This window comes from Ylistrum balloti, unplaced genomic scaffold (assembly GCF_031769215.1).
Source record: "Ylistrum balloti isolate Yb309-2 unplaced genomic scaffold, AGI_CSIRO_Ybal_v1 Utg370066, whole genome shotgun sequence".
Taxonomy (NCBI): domain Eukaryota; kingdom Metazoa; phylum Mollusca; class Bivalvia; order Pectinida; family Pectinidae; genus Ylistrum; species Ylistrum balloti.
In genome coordinates this window covers 1,697,713-1,713,943 of record NW_026782111.1, presented here as the reverse complement: position 1 = coordinate 1,713,943, position 16,231 = coordinate 1,697,713, and the positions used below count along the sequence as shown (strand labels likewise).

The 16,231-nt window shown below is 33.2% G+C and overlaps 1 protein-coding gene across 1 annotated transcript in view; it reads right to left on the bottom strand.

Moving 5' to 3' along the window:
* Positions 1 to 1,784: 1,784 nt before the first annotated feature.
* Positions 1,785 to 16,231, bottom strand: part of LOC132549598 (uncharacterized) — a 151,066-nt gene continuing 136,619 nt past the window's right edge. The window contains exons 24-41 of the mRNA XM_060213539.1: positions 16,049 to 16,165; positions 15,158 to 15,307; positions 14,759 to 14,873; positions 14,206 to 14,320; positions 13,728 to 13,909; positions 12,891 to 12,986; positions 12,489 to 12,627; positions 11,969 to 12,093; positions 11,411 to 11,574; positions 10,054 to 10,209; positions 9,453 to 9,555; positions 8,852 to 9,051; positions 8,158 to 8,286; positions 7,597 to 7,827; positions 5,658 to 5,804; positions 4,828 to 5,067; positions 4,065 to 4,197; positions 1,785 to 1,915 (exon numbers count right to left, since the gene is read on the bottom strand). Of these exons, the coding sequence (XP_060069522.1) occupies positions 1,785 to 1,915; positions 4,065 to 4,197; positions 4,828 to 5,067; positions 5,658 to 5,804; positions 7,597 to 7,827; positions 8,158 to 8,286; positions 8,852 to 9,051; positions 9,453 to 9,555; positions 10,054 to 10,209; positions 11,411 to 11,574; positions 11,969 to 12,093; positions 12,489 to 12,627; positions 12,891 to 12,986; positions 13,728 to 13,909; positions 14,206 to 14,320; positions 14,759 to 14,873; positions 15,158 to 15,307; positions 16,049 to 16,165 (2,673 nt within the window). The remainder of the gene's footprint in view (positions 1,916 to 4,064; positions 4,198 to 4,827; positions 5,068 to 5,657; positions 5,805 to 7,596; positions 7,828 to 8,157; positions 8,287 to 8,851; positions 9,052 to 9,452; positions 9,556 to 10,053; positions 10,210 to 11,410; positions 11,575 to 11,968; positions 12,094 to 12,488; positions 12,628 to 12,890; positions 12,987 to 13,727; positions 13,910 to 14,205; positions 14,321 to 14,758; positions 14,874 to 15,157; positions 15,308 to 16,048; positions 16,166 to 16,231) is intronic.

Sequence of the window (16,231 nt, the reverse complement as noted above, 5' to 3'; positions counted from 1 at the left end):
TCTATGAATAGATGAGAAAATATTTTCTGTAAAATCATATATATTTGTGGGGCCAAATTTTCGTGGATTTCCCGCCACCCCCCACTCCCCCACCCCAAAAAAATATTTGTTTGTGAACACCCTGTGGAGAAATGCAGCTATATAAATGTACTTATACTAATTTCAACAGTTCATTGACATATGAATTCATGAATCAAGAGCATGCACCAAATCAATGAAAATTAATCCCCTACAAAAATTTATGATTTTACAGTATACAAATACATTGTACTATTCTGATACACTAATCAATCCACTTATATATATCCACTAAATATAAACTTAAATATCATGTCACTTTTAAAGAAGTTTTCTGTCAACGTCTTTAACACACAATATTCAAGTAATTTAATTTCCGTTTAAAAACTGCAACTTTCAACTACTTTAAGAACTTATTGCTTGCTTAGATCATACCATCTAAACATTTATTTAGTGTAAATATACATTGTATATATATAAGTGCTTCATATATTGAATGAAATTTCATGACAAAAAAAAGTGGATTTTGTCTTCTGTCCTTAAAGCTAGATACGCAGTATTCAGAAACCATTTCCTTTTCAAATACTTCTCAAAGCATTTGTACAGTACTTTTTCTTCAGGAATTCAAATTTCAGTTCTGAACTTGTTCAAAAATAAGAAAACTCCACAAAGTGATGTTTCTGGAATGTAAATATTTATACGAATGTCGAGGAGGCTACACACACCGAGTGACATCAGTTAATTTGCTGACAATAAGAAAATCTCTCAACTGTTTTGACTTTAAGATATGATTTAAAAACTTTTTGTAATGTAAAGATGAATTTGGTTGGAGTTTTCCTGAGCTTCCCACAACACCTCCTCAGACGAAATGAGAGCTGGATACAACATTCTTTAACTCCACAGTTTTTCAAATTAAAAAAACAGTAATGGACAATTTCATAAACTCAAAAGAAAAACAATTTTCTTTAAAAATTAATAAATCTTTTTTTTTTCAGAAATGAAAATTGCTTTATGCTTTATCTTTGATTTATCCTTCAATAAGCAAAAGGGGTCAAACATAGCACTTCTGACTCAAAATCAGGGGGATGGGCTTATCAAAGGACAATAAGCCAAAGGGTCTAATCACAATAATTTCAACTCCAAGTCAGGGGTTTGGCTTATCACAGAACATTAATATATAGCTATGGATTATGGGTGTGCTTATTACCAGGCATTGATCTATTACCGAAAAATACGATCATACAATGAAAAGGCATTGGTCAGTTTTGTCTCTATCTTTGTATGGTGTCCATCTAAAACACTAAAATGAATATATACACATACAATATCAAAATCAAGACCCCAAAATGATACCAATCTATTTAAGAATTTTTCAGAATTGTCCACTAACATTTCATTATTCTTTAAAGGGAGATAATCACAGTAAAAATGTTCAGGTCTCTTTAAAAGAATTCAATTCTTCTATAAAACCTGGGAACAGTTTCAAACTTGCTTTTTTTGGGGCACGACTTGGATCAGATCAAGGAGCATTACATATTGTCTGGGAAACTGCAACTTATTTTTTTTCAAGAAACAATCAGGTCATATGGCTCCATTTATTTTGCAACGTTTCATTTCTGACAAAGCAGCTCTAGATATCTTAAATCAAGTTTTATCAATTTTGCATCACATGTTTACACTTCAGTTTCATTGTTCAGCCACACTAATGTTACATACACATGTATATATGTGTGACAACAGATCATCACTTCATTAGGAGTAGTTTATCACTTAGAAGACTTGGATGAAAATTTGGCTGAAAACTTCTTGAGCTTGGATGAAGTCTTTGGTGTGGCCTGCTGAGATAAAAGAGCTTGACTAAGGTCAGGAAAGATCGAGGATCCACCACTTGAAGAACCTGAAAAAAAACAAATTAGAACATCATGATCAATGTTTGTTGGGTTTATTGTCCCATGAATAACTATGTTTATTTTGAAGCACAGTCTGTTTGTTTGTAGCTGGTAGCTACCTCACTGAAAAACATGCTGGAAGCCCACTGAATGCTTTCTGAGGTGAAAACGAAAGGAAGACAACATATGGGCCCAAAGGGCCTGTATTGCTAATATGGTATTCAATGCTAGTATCCAATACAAAGCATTTCACACCACTGTTTTAAGCTACCTTCAATCAGGCTTCATTTATTAATATATCTGCCAAATATTGCTAGCTTCTGGGCCTTTTGGCAGTTAATAAGATATTTAATGGTTTTACAAAATAGACTCCTGCGACCTTAAAGATGGATCAAGGTAATTTCTTTTCCAAACAATTGTCAGCCTTTATCTCATCAACCTATCAGACAAAAACATCATGCTTCTCAGTCTTCTGGTCAATCAAAACACCAATTTGACACCTGTGACCTTAAATATATGTCAAGTTCATTTCCTTTTACCAAACTTTGTCAGGCTTCATCTTTGAAACATATCAGCCAAATATCATGTTCCTGTGTATTTTAGTTGATCAGAAGTTATTTCAAGGTTTTAACAAATTTTACGCAACCTTGAATATGGATCAAAGTCAGTTCTGTCTGTAGACTTTGTCTGGATTCATACTAGGACCGATCAACCAAATATCATGCTTCTTGGCATTTTGGTTAGTCAGAAGAAGTTGTATAAATATTTCAATAAATTTGACCTCATGACTTTGAATATGAGTCAAGGTCATGTCTATTTGTATACTTTGTTGGGCTTCAGAAACCAACCAGACAAATACCATGGCATTTAGTCAGTTTTGATATTGAGATGAAGTCATTAAAATGGACACCAGACAACAGGAGACAGTTAACAGACAGACCAGATGAGCTAATTACTCAAAAAAACTAACCCCTGTCATCAGTCAGGCAGTAAGTATATATGTGTCAAATGATTACAACATAATTTTACTAAATGATAAAAAGAAGTATTAGCACAGCATTTGACAGGATGATTTCATTCAGTATATTTTGAATATTTATCTTCGGACAGAAATAAATGTCATTGTATATCTCACAAAGTTTGCTCCTGGTTATTTACTATCAGTAACAAACGCTATTAATCAAAACATCTGGTTATAAAAATCAAGTGGCCCACAGGATTTAACGGTGATCTGACTATAAAGACCTATATATCAAAGAGGCCAAATAGATCTTCATTGCTAAACTACTTAACAGCTTACACAGAAGATATTGTCAGTTCATTAAAAACATTTTCTGCAAACTCGAAATCCCATTCCTTAAACATGTTACTACACAAACACCATTACTCTGGAACTATTACTTAATGGAAAGAAAAAAGAATCTTATGATTTCAACTTATTTCATCCAAGAGACTTTGCATGTAGATCAAGGTCAATCATTTCAATATTTGGCAGCCCTTCATCTAATTATGTAATGCTCACTAGCAGCACCATGTGTATTTTGGTTATTGAGAAGAAGTCATTTTAACATTTTAACACATTTGATGCCTGTGACCTTGAAAGTTGATCAATGAAATTCATATGATAAGACTTGGTAGTGCTTCATCCAAGCATGCTACAGACTTAACATCAGCTACCTTTTTGTTATTGAGAAGTAGTCATTTAAAGGTTTTGCCATACTTGACACCTGTGACCTTGAAAGCATGTTAAGGTAATAATAAGAACAAACCTGATGACCCTTTGTCCCAGTACACTACAGTTCAAATATCAGCAAAGATCTGCCTCATATTTACTTGTATACAGGTCATTTTTTTGCCCGAAACACCACTCGCCTTTCTCCAATGTGTGAAACTATAGCAAGACTAATTAATGCAGGATACAGTATTATTTTGAAAACTGTTGAAACAAAAATGACTTTCATAATCACCAATCAATGTTAACATGCCTGTAATCGCTATTTAGTCAATCAATGTTAATATGCCTATAATCACGATGTGCACACAATGATTCAATGATGTGCGCACAAAGTTTTTCGTGTGTTATACATTGCCATAACTATACCAGATTTGCATTTTCATAAAATCATTAAGAACTAGTTTATAAGTCCTATTTTATACCTGAAGTGGCAGAACAAAAGAGATCTTTCTCTGGAGGAACAGATGAAGACTTTGACAGGCGTTTTGTACTCTTTTGTTTGGCGATAATCCCTTTTTCTGATTTTGTCTTTGCTGATTTGCCCTTCTTCTTATCCTGAAAAAATAAAAAAAAAATAAATGAGAAAAAAAAAAAATTAACTAATCTTGCTTTTTTTCTTCCCATCCTTTTTTTATACATTATTTCAATTTAACTCAAAATGTCCTGCATGGGCAACAAATAAACTCAAAATTCCTTAAATCTTTAATGACCGAATGTTTCATGTCAATTTTCTTAACATGGTAACACTGTCATACATACATGTACTACAATTAGACATTACAGAAGCAGTAGATTTTCAGACTTAAGATTTGTTTTTTCTTTTTCTTTTGTTTTTGTTATGTTTTGCTGTTTTTTTTCTAAATATTCGGGTTCATTCATTGTTTTTGAATCTGTTTTGTGAAAGGTCATGAAGTCCATTCAATTAGAACTTAATCATCACGTTAATTAACATATAAAGTAATTGTGACGCAAAAAATGTAAACATTCATGATATTGTAGCTCTAACTAGGATGAAAAAATTATCATCAGCAAGAACCCTTAACAAATTCCTCAAATTTAAGCAAGCAAGTATGAGGAGCTATTATGATTTCTATAAATTGAAGGAAAAACATCTAAAGAGCTAATTATTTTGAACATTTTTTGAATAACTGGTTGGATAAATTTTTCAAAATGGTAGTATTTCACCTGATTTTCACTAGATTCGAATTCTGCATAATCCATGATCACAAATCTTCCGTTGGTTATCCATTCCGATTGGGCTGTATAAACATTTTCATCTGGAGATAGAATTCTGCGTTCAATATGTTCTCCACTATGGCGCCGCGCATGGACCCCTAGTGACTCTGTTGCTGTCATTTCCAGTTCCTCAACTAGAACTAGTTTACGTAAGTTGTCTGTGTCTGTCCGATGTGCCTTCATCATTGCCTGGTCAAGGGAGATAATTCTTTATTCCTCAAAATTATATATTGTTATACATGTAAATGCCATTCTGCCTTTTTTTAATTCAGAGTTATCCGGTCTTGTGAGCAGGCATTGATTGTTATATCATTAGTTCAAAAGAAAAAATGAAGTTTTTTTCGTAACGTTACTATCATAAACAAATGATGTCACAAGAGCAGACAACTCTGTATTACAAAAAAGACAGAACATCAAGGATTCCATTATGGATTATATTGGTACAAATTGTATCAAGGGAAACAACTCAGAATCGACAACAGAATCAGACAATTAAGGATTTAATCAAATTTGCCTTTCTTTACATTTATATGCACATTTTGGGATTTATTGTCAAAGTATTGTCAAAGCTGAATATTGAAGTTTGATAAAATTCTGTTATGAAATGAAAGTCCTTTGTCGGACAACATTGATTTGGGATGCAATATCAGGTGATGTCAAGGACAGGAGGTGAGCCTCTGGTATGATCAATTTACAGTGTCATAACAAACTTGAATGTTTTAACATTTGTACATTTCTACGGTTACAATTACTTAAAAAAAACAAGTGAATATATTCACCTGTGTGATGATGTCCTGGGCCGTGCTCGAAGTGGGAGCTTTGAAGATTGTATATGGCTGGTCTGGGGCTACATTGTACACACACACAAGGAATACTTGTTCCACGCTGTCCCAGTCAGCTGTGTCTGCAGATTCCTCCACCTTTCGCTGGAAATCAAAGACATTATTGTTGTTTCTTAACAAGATGCACTAGGGATCACCATTAAGGTAGATGGTATCGTAACACTCAAGATACAGAGAGAGGAGTGAAATCTAAGGCTCAGTATATCTAAGCTTACTTGTACTAAGACTCAGTATATCTAAGCTAATTTGTACTAAGACTCAGTATATCTCAGCTTACTTGTACTAAGACTCAGTATATCTCAGCTTACTTGTACTAAGACTTATATCTAAGACTCAGTATATCTCAGCTTACTTGTACTAAGACTCAGTATATCTCAGCTTACTTGTACTAAGACTCAGTATATCTCAGCTTACTTGTACTAAGACTCAGTATATCTCAGCTTACTTGTACTAAGACTCAGTATATCTCAGCTTACTTGTACTAAGATTCAGTATATCTAAGCTTACTTGTACTAAGACTCAGTATATCTCAGCTTACTTGTACTAAGACTCAGTACTAAGACTCAGTATATCTCAGCTTACTTGTACTAAGACTCAGTATATCTCAGCTTACTTGTACTAAGACTCAGTATATCTCAGCTTACTTGTACTAAGACTCAGTATATCTAAGCTTACTTGTACTAAGACTCAGTATATCTCAGCTTACTTGTACTAAGACTCAGTATATCTCAGCTTACTTGTACTAAGACTCAGTCTCACTTGTACTAAGATCTATAGCTTACTTGTACTAAGCTTACTTGTACTAAGACTCAGTATATCTCAGCTTATTTGTACAAAGACTTTAAGCTTTGTACTAAGTACTTTTTTGTACAAGACTCAGGAGATCTAAGCTTACTTGTACTAAGACTCATTATATCTAAGCTTTTTTGTACTAAGACTCAGTATATCTCAGCTTATTTGTACAAAGACTCCAGAGATCTAAGCTTACTTGTACTAAGACTCAGTATATCTCAGCTTATTTGTACAAAGACTCCAGAGATCTAAGCTTACTTGTACTAAGACTCATTATATCTAAGCTTTTTTGTACTAAGACTCAGTATATCTCAGCTTATTTGTACAAAGACTCCAGAGATCTAAGCTTACTTGTACTAAGACTCATTATATCTAAGCTTTTTTGTACAAAGACTCAGGAGATCTAAGCTTACTTGTACTAAGACTCATTATATCTAAGCTTTTTTGTACAAAGACTCAGGAGATCTAAGCTTACTTGTACTAAGACTCATTATATCTAAGCTAATTTGTACTAAGACTCAATATATCTCAGCTTATTTGTACTAAAGTATGCAAGGTGTATGATTTATCAAACCATGATTCAAGTTAAATCATCATATTCATCCAGTAAAATACCCAAACCTGGTAATAAAATTCCAACCATAGAAATATGGATATTTTTATTGTTTTGTTTGCCAGATCTATCGTCTAACAACAGCAAGGGGCATTGTGAGGCAGGGTTTCCATATAAAAGCTGGTAGCTACCTCACCGAGCAACATACGGAAGGCATGTTGCATGCCATCAACAGCAATGAAGCTAAGGTGTCTTGCTAAATCACCTGGCCACCTCAGCACAGACCTGTCAGTCTCTAAGATTTCTGATCAAGAAACACAAACTACCAAGGGTAGGAAGAGTAGGGCCACGCATCTCAGACCTTCACTTGATGTTCCATGTAAGGCCAATTGTAACTGAGGTCAAGTTTTTATCCCCTGGGCTTAGATTGTGGGATAAGTATAGTATAAGGTATTAACAATAAACTTGTTGTCAGTTTGAAAATGTACGTAAATTTTATTGGTGAGCTCTCTTGCATATTCAAACACTTACTCTATGTTCAATTGACAACATTGTAGTCATCCATGCTCGGCTGCTGGGATCATCGCTGAGTTTGCGTAGGAGAAATTTACCAGCCCCCTTCCACTGGTTCTGAGCTATAAGGACTTTCTCCATCATGTCTAGGATACGCTGAGACATAGAACGTTCCCATCCACTCTGAACCTCCTCAACCAAGACGTAATCAGTCACCTTCTCCTCGACACGGCCGGCTTTCATCAGGGCCTGTATGAACCAATCAATGACTGTTAATATCATCCAAACATTTGTTGCAAAACCATTACAATATATATTGTTTATGATGAATATTAATTAACTTCGAAATTTTGAAAAATTTACGCGATGTTTTGGTAGGTGACACTGGCATTGACAACAATAATGAATCCTACAGGAACTGCATTACATTGCTCATAGTTAATCTTACCTTAAAATTAACAAGTTTATTTAAGTTAATTTACATTTTATGACTGAAAAGGTATCATTGGTTTGTTGTGATAGCAGACATACAACACATTAAATGAATACAAAATGATTGTACAGAAGTTGTTTCCCTACCTGAGCTATGGTATCGTAAACTGTTGTGTCCTGTGTGACCTTGAGAATAACATATTTATCTGGGGCATTGACTCCAAAAACACTGATGAAGAACATTCTCCGCTTAACTTTGGCTCCTGTTGGGCTCAGCTTAAAATTGGAAGAAAGAAATATTGCATCAGCAGACAAGCCAAAAATTCACAAATCTATATTTAGTAATTTGTGCCTTTAATTTGATAACTTATGAACATGTTTTTTGCTAAATTTCCACAAGCACTTCAAGCAATTAACTAGCACTACCACAAGCAGTTAAGGAAATTTCCACATAAGGAAATTCTCCCATTGCCAAATTAGATTCACAAAACAATAAGTCCATGTCTGGTCAACCAATACAGATTCCTTTTCAGTGAAATTATAGAAATATTCTATTGTATTGTTCTGTAATAAACCCTTAACTTTCAGTAAGAAGTATATGTGTTGGCCATCTGGGCTTGTCCTATAATAAGCCCACCCCTTGACTCAGAGTATGAAGTAATGTGTTGGCCCCTTGGGGTTATTGCAGGATAAATAAGATTCATTAAAGATTTGACATTGAATCTTAGGCTACCTAGAGTGTAAAACTACACGTAGATATATTTTCAATCAAAGTAAAATGTAATACCATCAATGTACTTGATAGAATACAAATCTGTATTTGATTCTTTATCAAACTTACTTCTTTAGCATCTTTTTCATTCATGTCCTTGACCTTTGCGAATACAAGGCGGCGTTTTGCTGAGGCACTGTCATGGCAGCCGTTGATATCGTGGGAAGAGCACGCCAGCAGTGATTCTTCCTCATGTTTTGAGTTGATGAAGATCGTGGCTAGCTCTAGGGGTTGGTTGGTCGGACTCCGCAGTCGAACATGGCGGTATCCTTAATGCAAAAAATCACATACTATCAGCATGTTTATATCAAATGATAAAAAAAAATTGAATATCGTTTCTAAAACTCGTCAATGATTCAATTTACCACGCAGATGACTTTCAAAACTATGTACTGATCATGTTATTTTTCACATTGATATTTGTTAAAAAACAGTCAAAATTGTTAAATAAAATTCAAAAGATTTATAACAGGCTTTGATTAATAATTACCGGGTATATGATAGTTATATCCACTGTGTTTTTCATGTTAAGTTCAGAATTTTTTTTTTTTTATAAATCACCAGCAGAAATGTGCTAATACATTTATATTAAATGAAAATTATTTTATGTTGCTGAAGAAATTCTCTGTAGCATCAAAGCACCTCAGAGCTGTCACAGAAGTTTTAATACCTGCGCGAAGGCACTTGAGTGGAATAATACGTTGGCAGACCATATGACTGGTATTAGCATCTACAACAACGAATCTTAAAAAGGCAAGATCTGCAAACATCACCTAAACAATGAAAAACAGAACAATGACATATTAACAAGTGATTTATAAATGATCTTTTCTAGGTTTAATATAATGAGAATCCTTCTCTAACAATATATTTTTTCTAAAACTTTAACATTTTCAAAAAATATAACAAACTACATGTATTTTGACAAATAATTGAGTCACTTCCTTTCACAGTTTTTCATATTTCTTACGAAAAGTATTTAAGTTTATAAATGGAATTCTGTAAACCAGGATATCACAAGAATTTTGTATTAATCATTCTTATTTTTGGTCTCATAACTGAAATACTGAAACCCTCGCCCACTCCCTGTTCCTTCCCCCTAAAATTAAAAAAAAAACAGAACTTTATCAATAAATTGTGATAATGCGAAATTGAAAACTAGGAAACAGATTATATAATTGATCATTACTTGTTTTGAAATGAATGTTTAATAATTACAAATACCTATAAGCTTTTTCTAAGAGTTCAAAAAAAACCAAACAAGTCCTTACGTGGAATGTGAAGTAGTCGTTCCAGATTGGGTTGAGTGCATTTCGTGGTACAACCTTTGTTTTATGTTTGGCACAGTCAACTGGGATGCCGAGCAGTTCAACTTCTATGTAAGTACTGGCTGTGTGGTTGTTACTCACATACTGACCCGATATTACCTGAAGTCAAGGCAACAACTACTTTAAATCAAGTTTACCTTAAAGAGATATGCTGGACTTACTGTACAAATGCTCCTCCTTTTCGAGTTACAAAACTGATTATATGATAGGTATATAGTATAAAAAAGAGTGATTAAGTGTTACTGTGGTACATGTTTTACTATCAAAGGGAGATAATTCTAACATATATTGGAATGGTCTCCCCATGTTTGTGAGTTGAGAGTTGGGGGTATGTTTTGAGTGTGTCATTTTCAGGTCCCAAAAACATATGTATCAAATGCATTCACCATGAATAAAGCTGCCATATATTGGCATAGACCTTCTTGTAGCCTATACAGACCTTTAATGAGAAACTATCTTTTAAAAATTGTATTCAATCAGGGATACCTTCTTCATATTTACAGAAAATGTCAAGAACAATAATTCTACCGAAAGATGTTTAAATGGAAGATTTATTTGAAGAATTCTAAGAATCTGTAATGCTGTTTTCATAATCATCTACAAATTTCGCTTTATGAAAAAATATTTGAAATTAATAATTTAGAATAAACATCAAATTTAAAAACATAAACAAGATAGCAATGTAAAATCTTCATGTAAAAGTAACAAAAAAATAAATAAGGTTTAGATTTTTATTTAAAATACGTCACAAACATTTTGATATGTTGCCAAGGGAAACAACTCCTCCAAATCAAAACCTTCCAACTACAGAACATTAGAATTTCGGTATACAGAATTCATTATGTGCATCAAGAGCTTTTAAGCTTTGACTGATCTTCAAATATTTCATATTTCATGGAAGTAAGTCCATGCTTGCTGATAAGGCCCACACTGGTATCTTTTGAAGTTTAGTACAATTAAAATTCATCTATTTTTTTCAGTGAAATCCTCTACCCCAAAACAATTATCGCCCCAGCTTTAAATCAGAATTAGCAGATTTGAATTGTATCCACTGGACTTACTGCAGTACAGTGCTGACAATACAACATTCTGTAAAACTGCCCTATAGCTTGTAATTTTCAAAGGTCAAAATTTTCACAATTTTCTTTTCTAAACACTCAGATTATATTACAACAAATTATAATTTTGTGACCTGGATGTAAAATGATATAAAAAATATCTGGCTTTAGCGTACATTACAATTTCAATCATTGCCATGAAGCAAAAAAATGGCAGACAATAGTATAAGATTTATACTTACATGGATGGTAAGAACTGTAGCATGAAGACCATCAAAAGTCTTGTCCCACGGATTGAAGTGGTTATACATCATGTGACTTTTATCCCACATAGTGGCTGGCTTCAGGACATAACCACTCTGTCCATTTTGCTCAAACATGGCCGTGTTCAAAATCATGGCTGTGTCTAATAAAAGGAAAAAGTTGCATACATGTGATATCAAAATTCTATGTATATCGCTTTTTACCCACGGTCCACCATATCATGATATTTCTGAGTGAAAGTCAGCAGGGGGTGGGCTTATTACAAGACAATATAAAAGCATATGTTAGTAATTCCAATTACATTAGAGAAGGTATCCAGAATATTGAATTCAGAAAAATAAGAATTTAAAAAAAAAAAAGTTTTGAAAACTGGGTACTTAAACTACAAGATTGTACAAAAGGCACACAAGTGAATAGCACCTTTCAATATAAATTTAGAATAAGATGCAGTAGATTCAAATACTGCTACCATTAAAATTCAAAACATATCACATCGCATCTCTATATTATTGATGAAACTGTGAAACAGGACTTACCCTCTGTCTGATAATTCAGGGCAACCATCTGAATTCCAAAGGCCCAGAAAATGACGGGATTAAAATTTGAAGAATCAATTCTCATGCCCGCAGGGTATGTCCGCATCAGCTGTTTTTCTGTATGAGTGGCCATTGTTAAAGAAATAAGATGATAACTGAAGGAAAAAAAAAACAATAAAAGATTTCTGTAGGAAAAACAGGCCAAGTTTTCCTTGTATAAATGTTTACACTTTGTACATGTACCTCCCTCAACTTTTGATTTCCCTGTCAATTTCCAAAAACCATTATTATCAATGTCTATTTTAAAACACACTGATTTCCTCTGTCTCATCGTCGAGGGGTGGGCTAATCTTTTCTGGAAAAGATAGACCACTAAATTACGTTGTTTTTTTTTTTCATTTTATTTTATTTTATCATTTCTGCCACAGGAAAAGATAAAAAAATATAATTGAGAAAACTTTAAGCAGAGTATAACGGGTCTAAAGTACCATAAATACGTTTTTTTTAGATAAAAGGATATTTGATGACACCGATGGGATTACGTCGACAATGTTGTTTAGCTTTGCTCTCATTTAAGGAAGACACTAGATAACACGGAGGAGTGCTATCTGGACGACGCTGACGGGAATACCCAGAGAAAATGTTCATATCTGGTTTATCTAAAAAATAAAGATTGAATTTTAACATGTTAAACAAGAAAAAAATACTGTCTGGAATAAATATTTTTTATTAGATTTTCAAACTTTTGACAAAACTGCAATAAAGAAAAAAGAAAGAAAGAAAAGTTGTAAAATTGTCTGAACAATCAAAAGCAGATGATATGTAGTTGTCTCCCTTTACTTCATCGACAGATTATCAACTTGATATACATATAAGTACAAGTATCATGTATTGAACATATTCTCATGGTTTCTAAACTGACCTGAAGTAAGTGGTGGAGTTCCAGGATTACTCCCCAACAATACTTTCTTGCCAGCTGGCTTCTTCCTCATTGAAGTGTTTGGACTAACAGTTAATCCTTCACAAAAAAAACAAATAAAAACATTATCAAACTAATGTTAAACAAAGTCTATCAGAACTTCTAAAAATTTGTTTCAAAATGAATTTCAAATTTTAAACTTAAGCTCGTCTTGCTGAAAGTATTGTGCTTAAATATGATTGTGCTAAAATAATATTGTGCTAAACTTCTGTAATATAGTTTAAATGTAACAATTATTACTGTTGAGCGAATTTGATAGTGCAAATTAAAAGTTATTTTGTGTACAGATTTTTTTTTATCAACATGCATTATGTTTATCATGAACATTGAGTTATTTCTGTCAAAATCTTGCAGAGGTGATTGGTTATTTTTTCTTTTTTTTGTCCTGTTGATAAATATGGTGGATTTAATTCATCATCCCATCACATATGGAAAATAAATACAGACATTTACTTTGAAATGTGAAATAAAACTGACAATATTTTCTCATTATGAAATGTTTATAGTTAAAGGGAAAAGACAGATTTCCCAAACAAAAATGTGGAAGTCTGTGAATCACTCTTTTAACATTCCACATCAGTAATAAATGTTTTGACTTTGTAGAAACTACAACGTTCCAATGTCTATGTAGTTACAAAATGTGCACTGGGGTAGAATTGACCTATCATCCAGCCAACCACTGACCAGTGTTGATGCCCATTTCTATGACCCTCACATTTTAACAAGTAAGAAATAATTGATTTATCGAACAAGATAACTCCATCATAGATACCAACTTACCTCGGAACTTGATGGCCTGGAGATAAATGACAAGGTCAGATAACTCTTTTGCAATCTGACTTGCCTTCTTTTGTTTGGTTTTCAGTGGTGTTTTCATTTCCTGCAGGTCATCCTCAAACTGCCAGTCAAGGTCTGGGTGACTCTTTGGTCGCGTCTTCTCCCCAAATGATCCAGATGATGGCCTGATTTAAAAGCGTATGATAAACAGTCTTTGTGTTCATGGGCAAGTATTTCACGAAATTTTATAGCCTGACTAACCATTTAAATCTGTCAAAAATGAAAGGTAATTGAATTGTTCAAATAAATCTAAACTACAGTATAGTTCATAATATTTCATAATATAACTGTGAAATATAAACCCAGTAAAATTTCCATGATTTTCAGATATAAAAACTTAAGAGAGATGTTTCATAAAATCTCATTGAAAATGAAAATACATTAAAGTTCCTGTAAGTACAAACATTCCCTCTACCTTGACTGATAGTCCAGGAACGAATCAGTTCTTGCTCGTGTAGAACCAGAGTTACGTCCCTTGTCATCTTGGTCTCCTGTCTGACTGTCCTGACTGTCGACAGATGTCCGTAATTCTTTTACTACAAAACAGCAAAAAGTTTTATCACATGTGTAATGCAGCTATTTTTCTCTTACACAATTTATTGTGTGTCATTTAATTTGATAAATTCTGATACTTTTCACAGACCGTGATGAGAAGTGCAACATCACTAAATATCACAGTCACTGGGTAAATGGAAATTGTATTGAAAAAATCATACTGTATGTATCTTCTTTTCTCAAACTAGTAAGCCTGGGGTTCAAGGTTCGATTCCTAGCACAGGAATTGAAATAGATAATGACTAATGTTACATGTATAAACATTATGAACAAAAACAAATTAAAATATATCAATTAAAACCAAACTACTGATATCCCATAATGCAAATTTTGTTGGAAGTGAAACAAAACTCAACATTACTAAGTACATTACCTTCATCATCAATTCAGATTATCACACCTCAATACTAACTACTAACCATCGCCTATCTCATCCTCATCTTCATCATCATCGTCATCATCATCAAAGTCGTTGATGGAGATGGAGGTGCTTTCAGTTGAGACCATGCTGTTTGTTCTAGGACAGGACGGTACCTGTTGACAGGACAAAATAGTTGCCATGAGTTATGATTATCTGAAGAGTCAATCAAATCAAGTGTGATTTACTAAATTTATCCTACAATAAACTCCCTGTTGCCATAACATACTGTTTCTATATGGTAATAGCTCCATGTCTTGTAATCAGCCCGCCGATATCAATAACATAACTCCGTAGAATTACTATCAAACGTTGAGTCATTGTCCTACCCCTAATTTTGAGATAGTGAATGGCCCCCTCGCAGAAACCTATGAATACGACACTGTTTAAGAATGGTTACCTTTTTTAGGGTGTAACTTTCTTGGTGACGGATTTTCTTGTACTTCACAAGAATTTTGAATTTGAGTTGGCACGGTGATGGTAGCTGTGGATCTTCACAGAAGTCAGACTCAAACAAGAATGAAGTTACCAGCTTTTCTCCAAACACGCTCTGTGAAATAAATAATACAAGACTGAAAATGCACTTTATTACTTATTTTTGGCTATTTCCTAATTCAGATAAAATCACACCAGTTTATTGCAGTGTTTTACTTTCCTCACAGAATGACAGGAAATACATTTACAATATGTTCACTGTCAATGCCAAATTTTAGATGAGCTAAAAATAAAGCCAAATTTTAGATGAGCTAAAAATAAAGCCAAATTTTAGATGAGATAAAAATAAAGTCAAATTTTAAGATAAAGCCAAATTTTAGATGATGAGCTAAAAATAAAGCCAAATTTTAGATGATGAGCTAAAAATAAAGCCAAATTTTAGATGATGAGCTAAAAATAAAGCCAAATTTTAGATGAGATAAAAATAAAGCCAAATTTTAGATGAGATAAAAATAAAGTCAAATTTTAGATGAGATAAAAATAAAGTCAAATTTTAGATGAGTTAAAAATAAAGTCAAATTTTAGATGAGATAAAAATAAAGCCAAATTTTAGATGATGAGCTAAAAATAAAGCCAAATTTTAGATGAGATAAAAATAAAGTCAAATTTTAGATGATGAGCTAAAAATTTTAATGAGATAAAAATAAAGTCAAATTTTAGATGATGATAAAAATAAAGCCAAATTTTAGATGAGATAAAAATAAAGTCAAATTTTAGATGAGATAAAAATAAAGCCAAATTTTAGATGAGATAAAAATAAAGTCAAATTTTAGATGAGATAAAAATAAAGCCCTACCTGGAAGATGACCGCCATCTTCTGCTGCTGAATGATGGAACAATGATTTTCTATGGACAGGATCACTGGGTAGGGAGACATCACAAAGGCACTCTTGTTAATGGCCTCCACAACAGCCTAGAGACAAAGTAACAATAATCAGGATCAGCACTTACAAACTATATTGGTTTGTGTCTGATCATC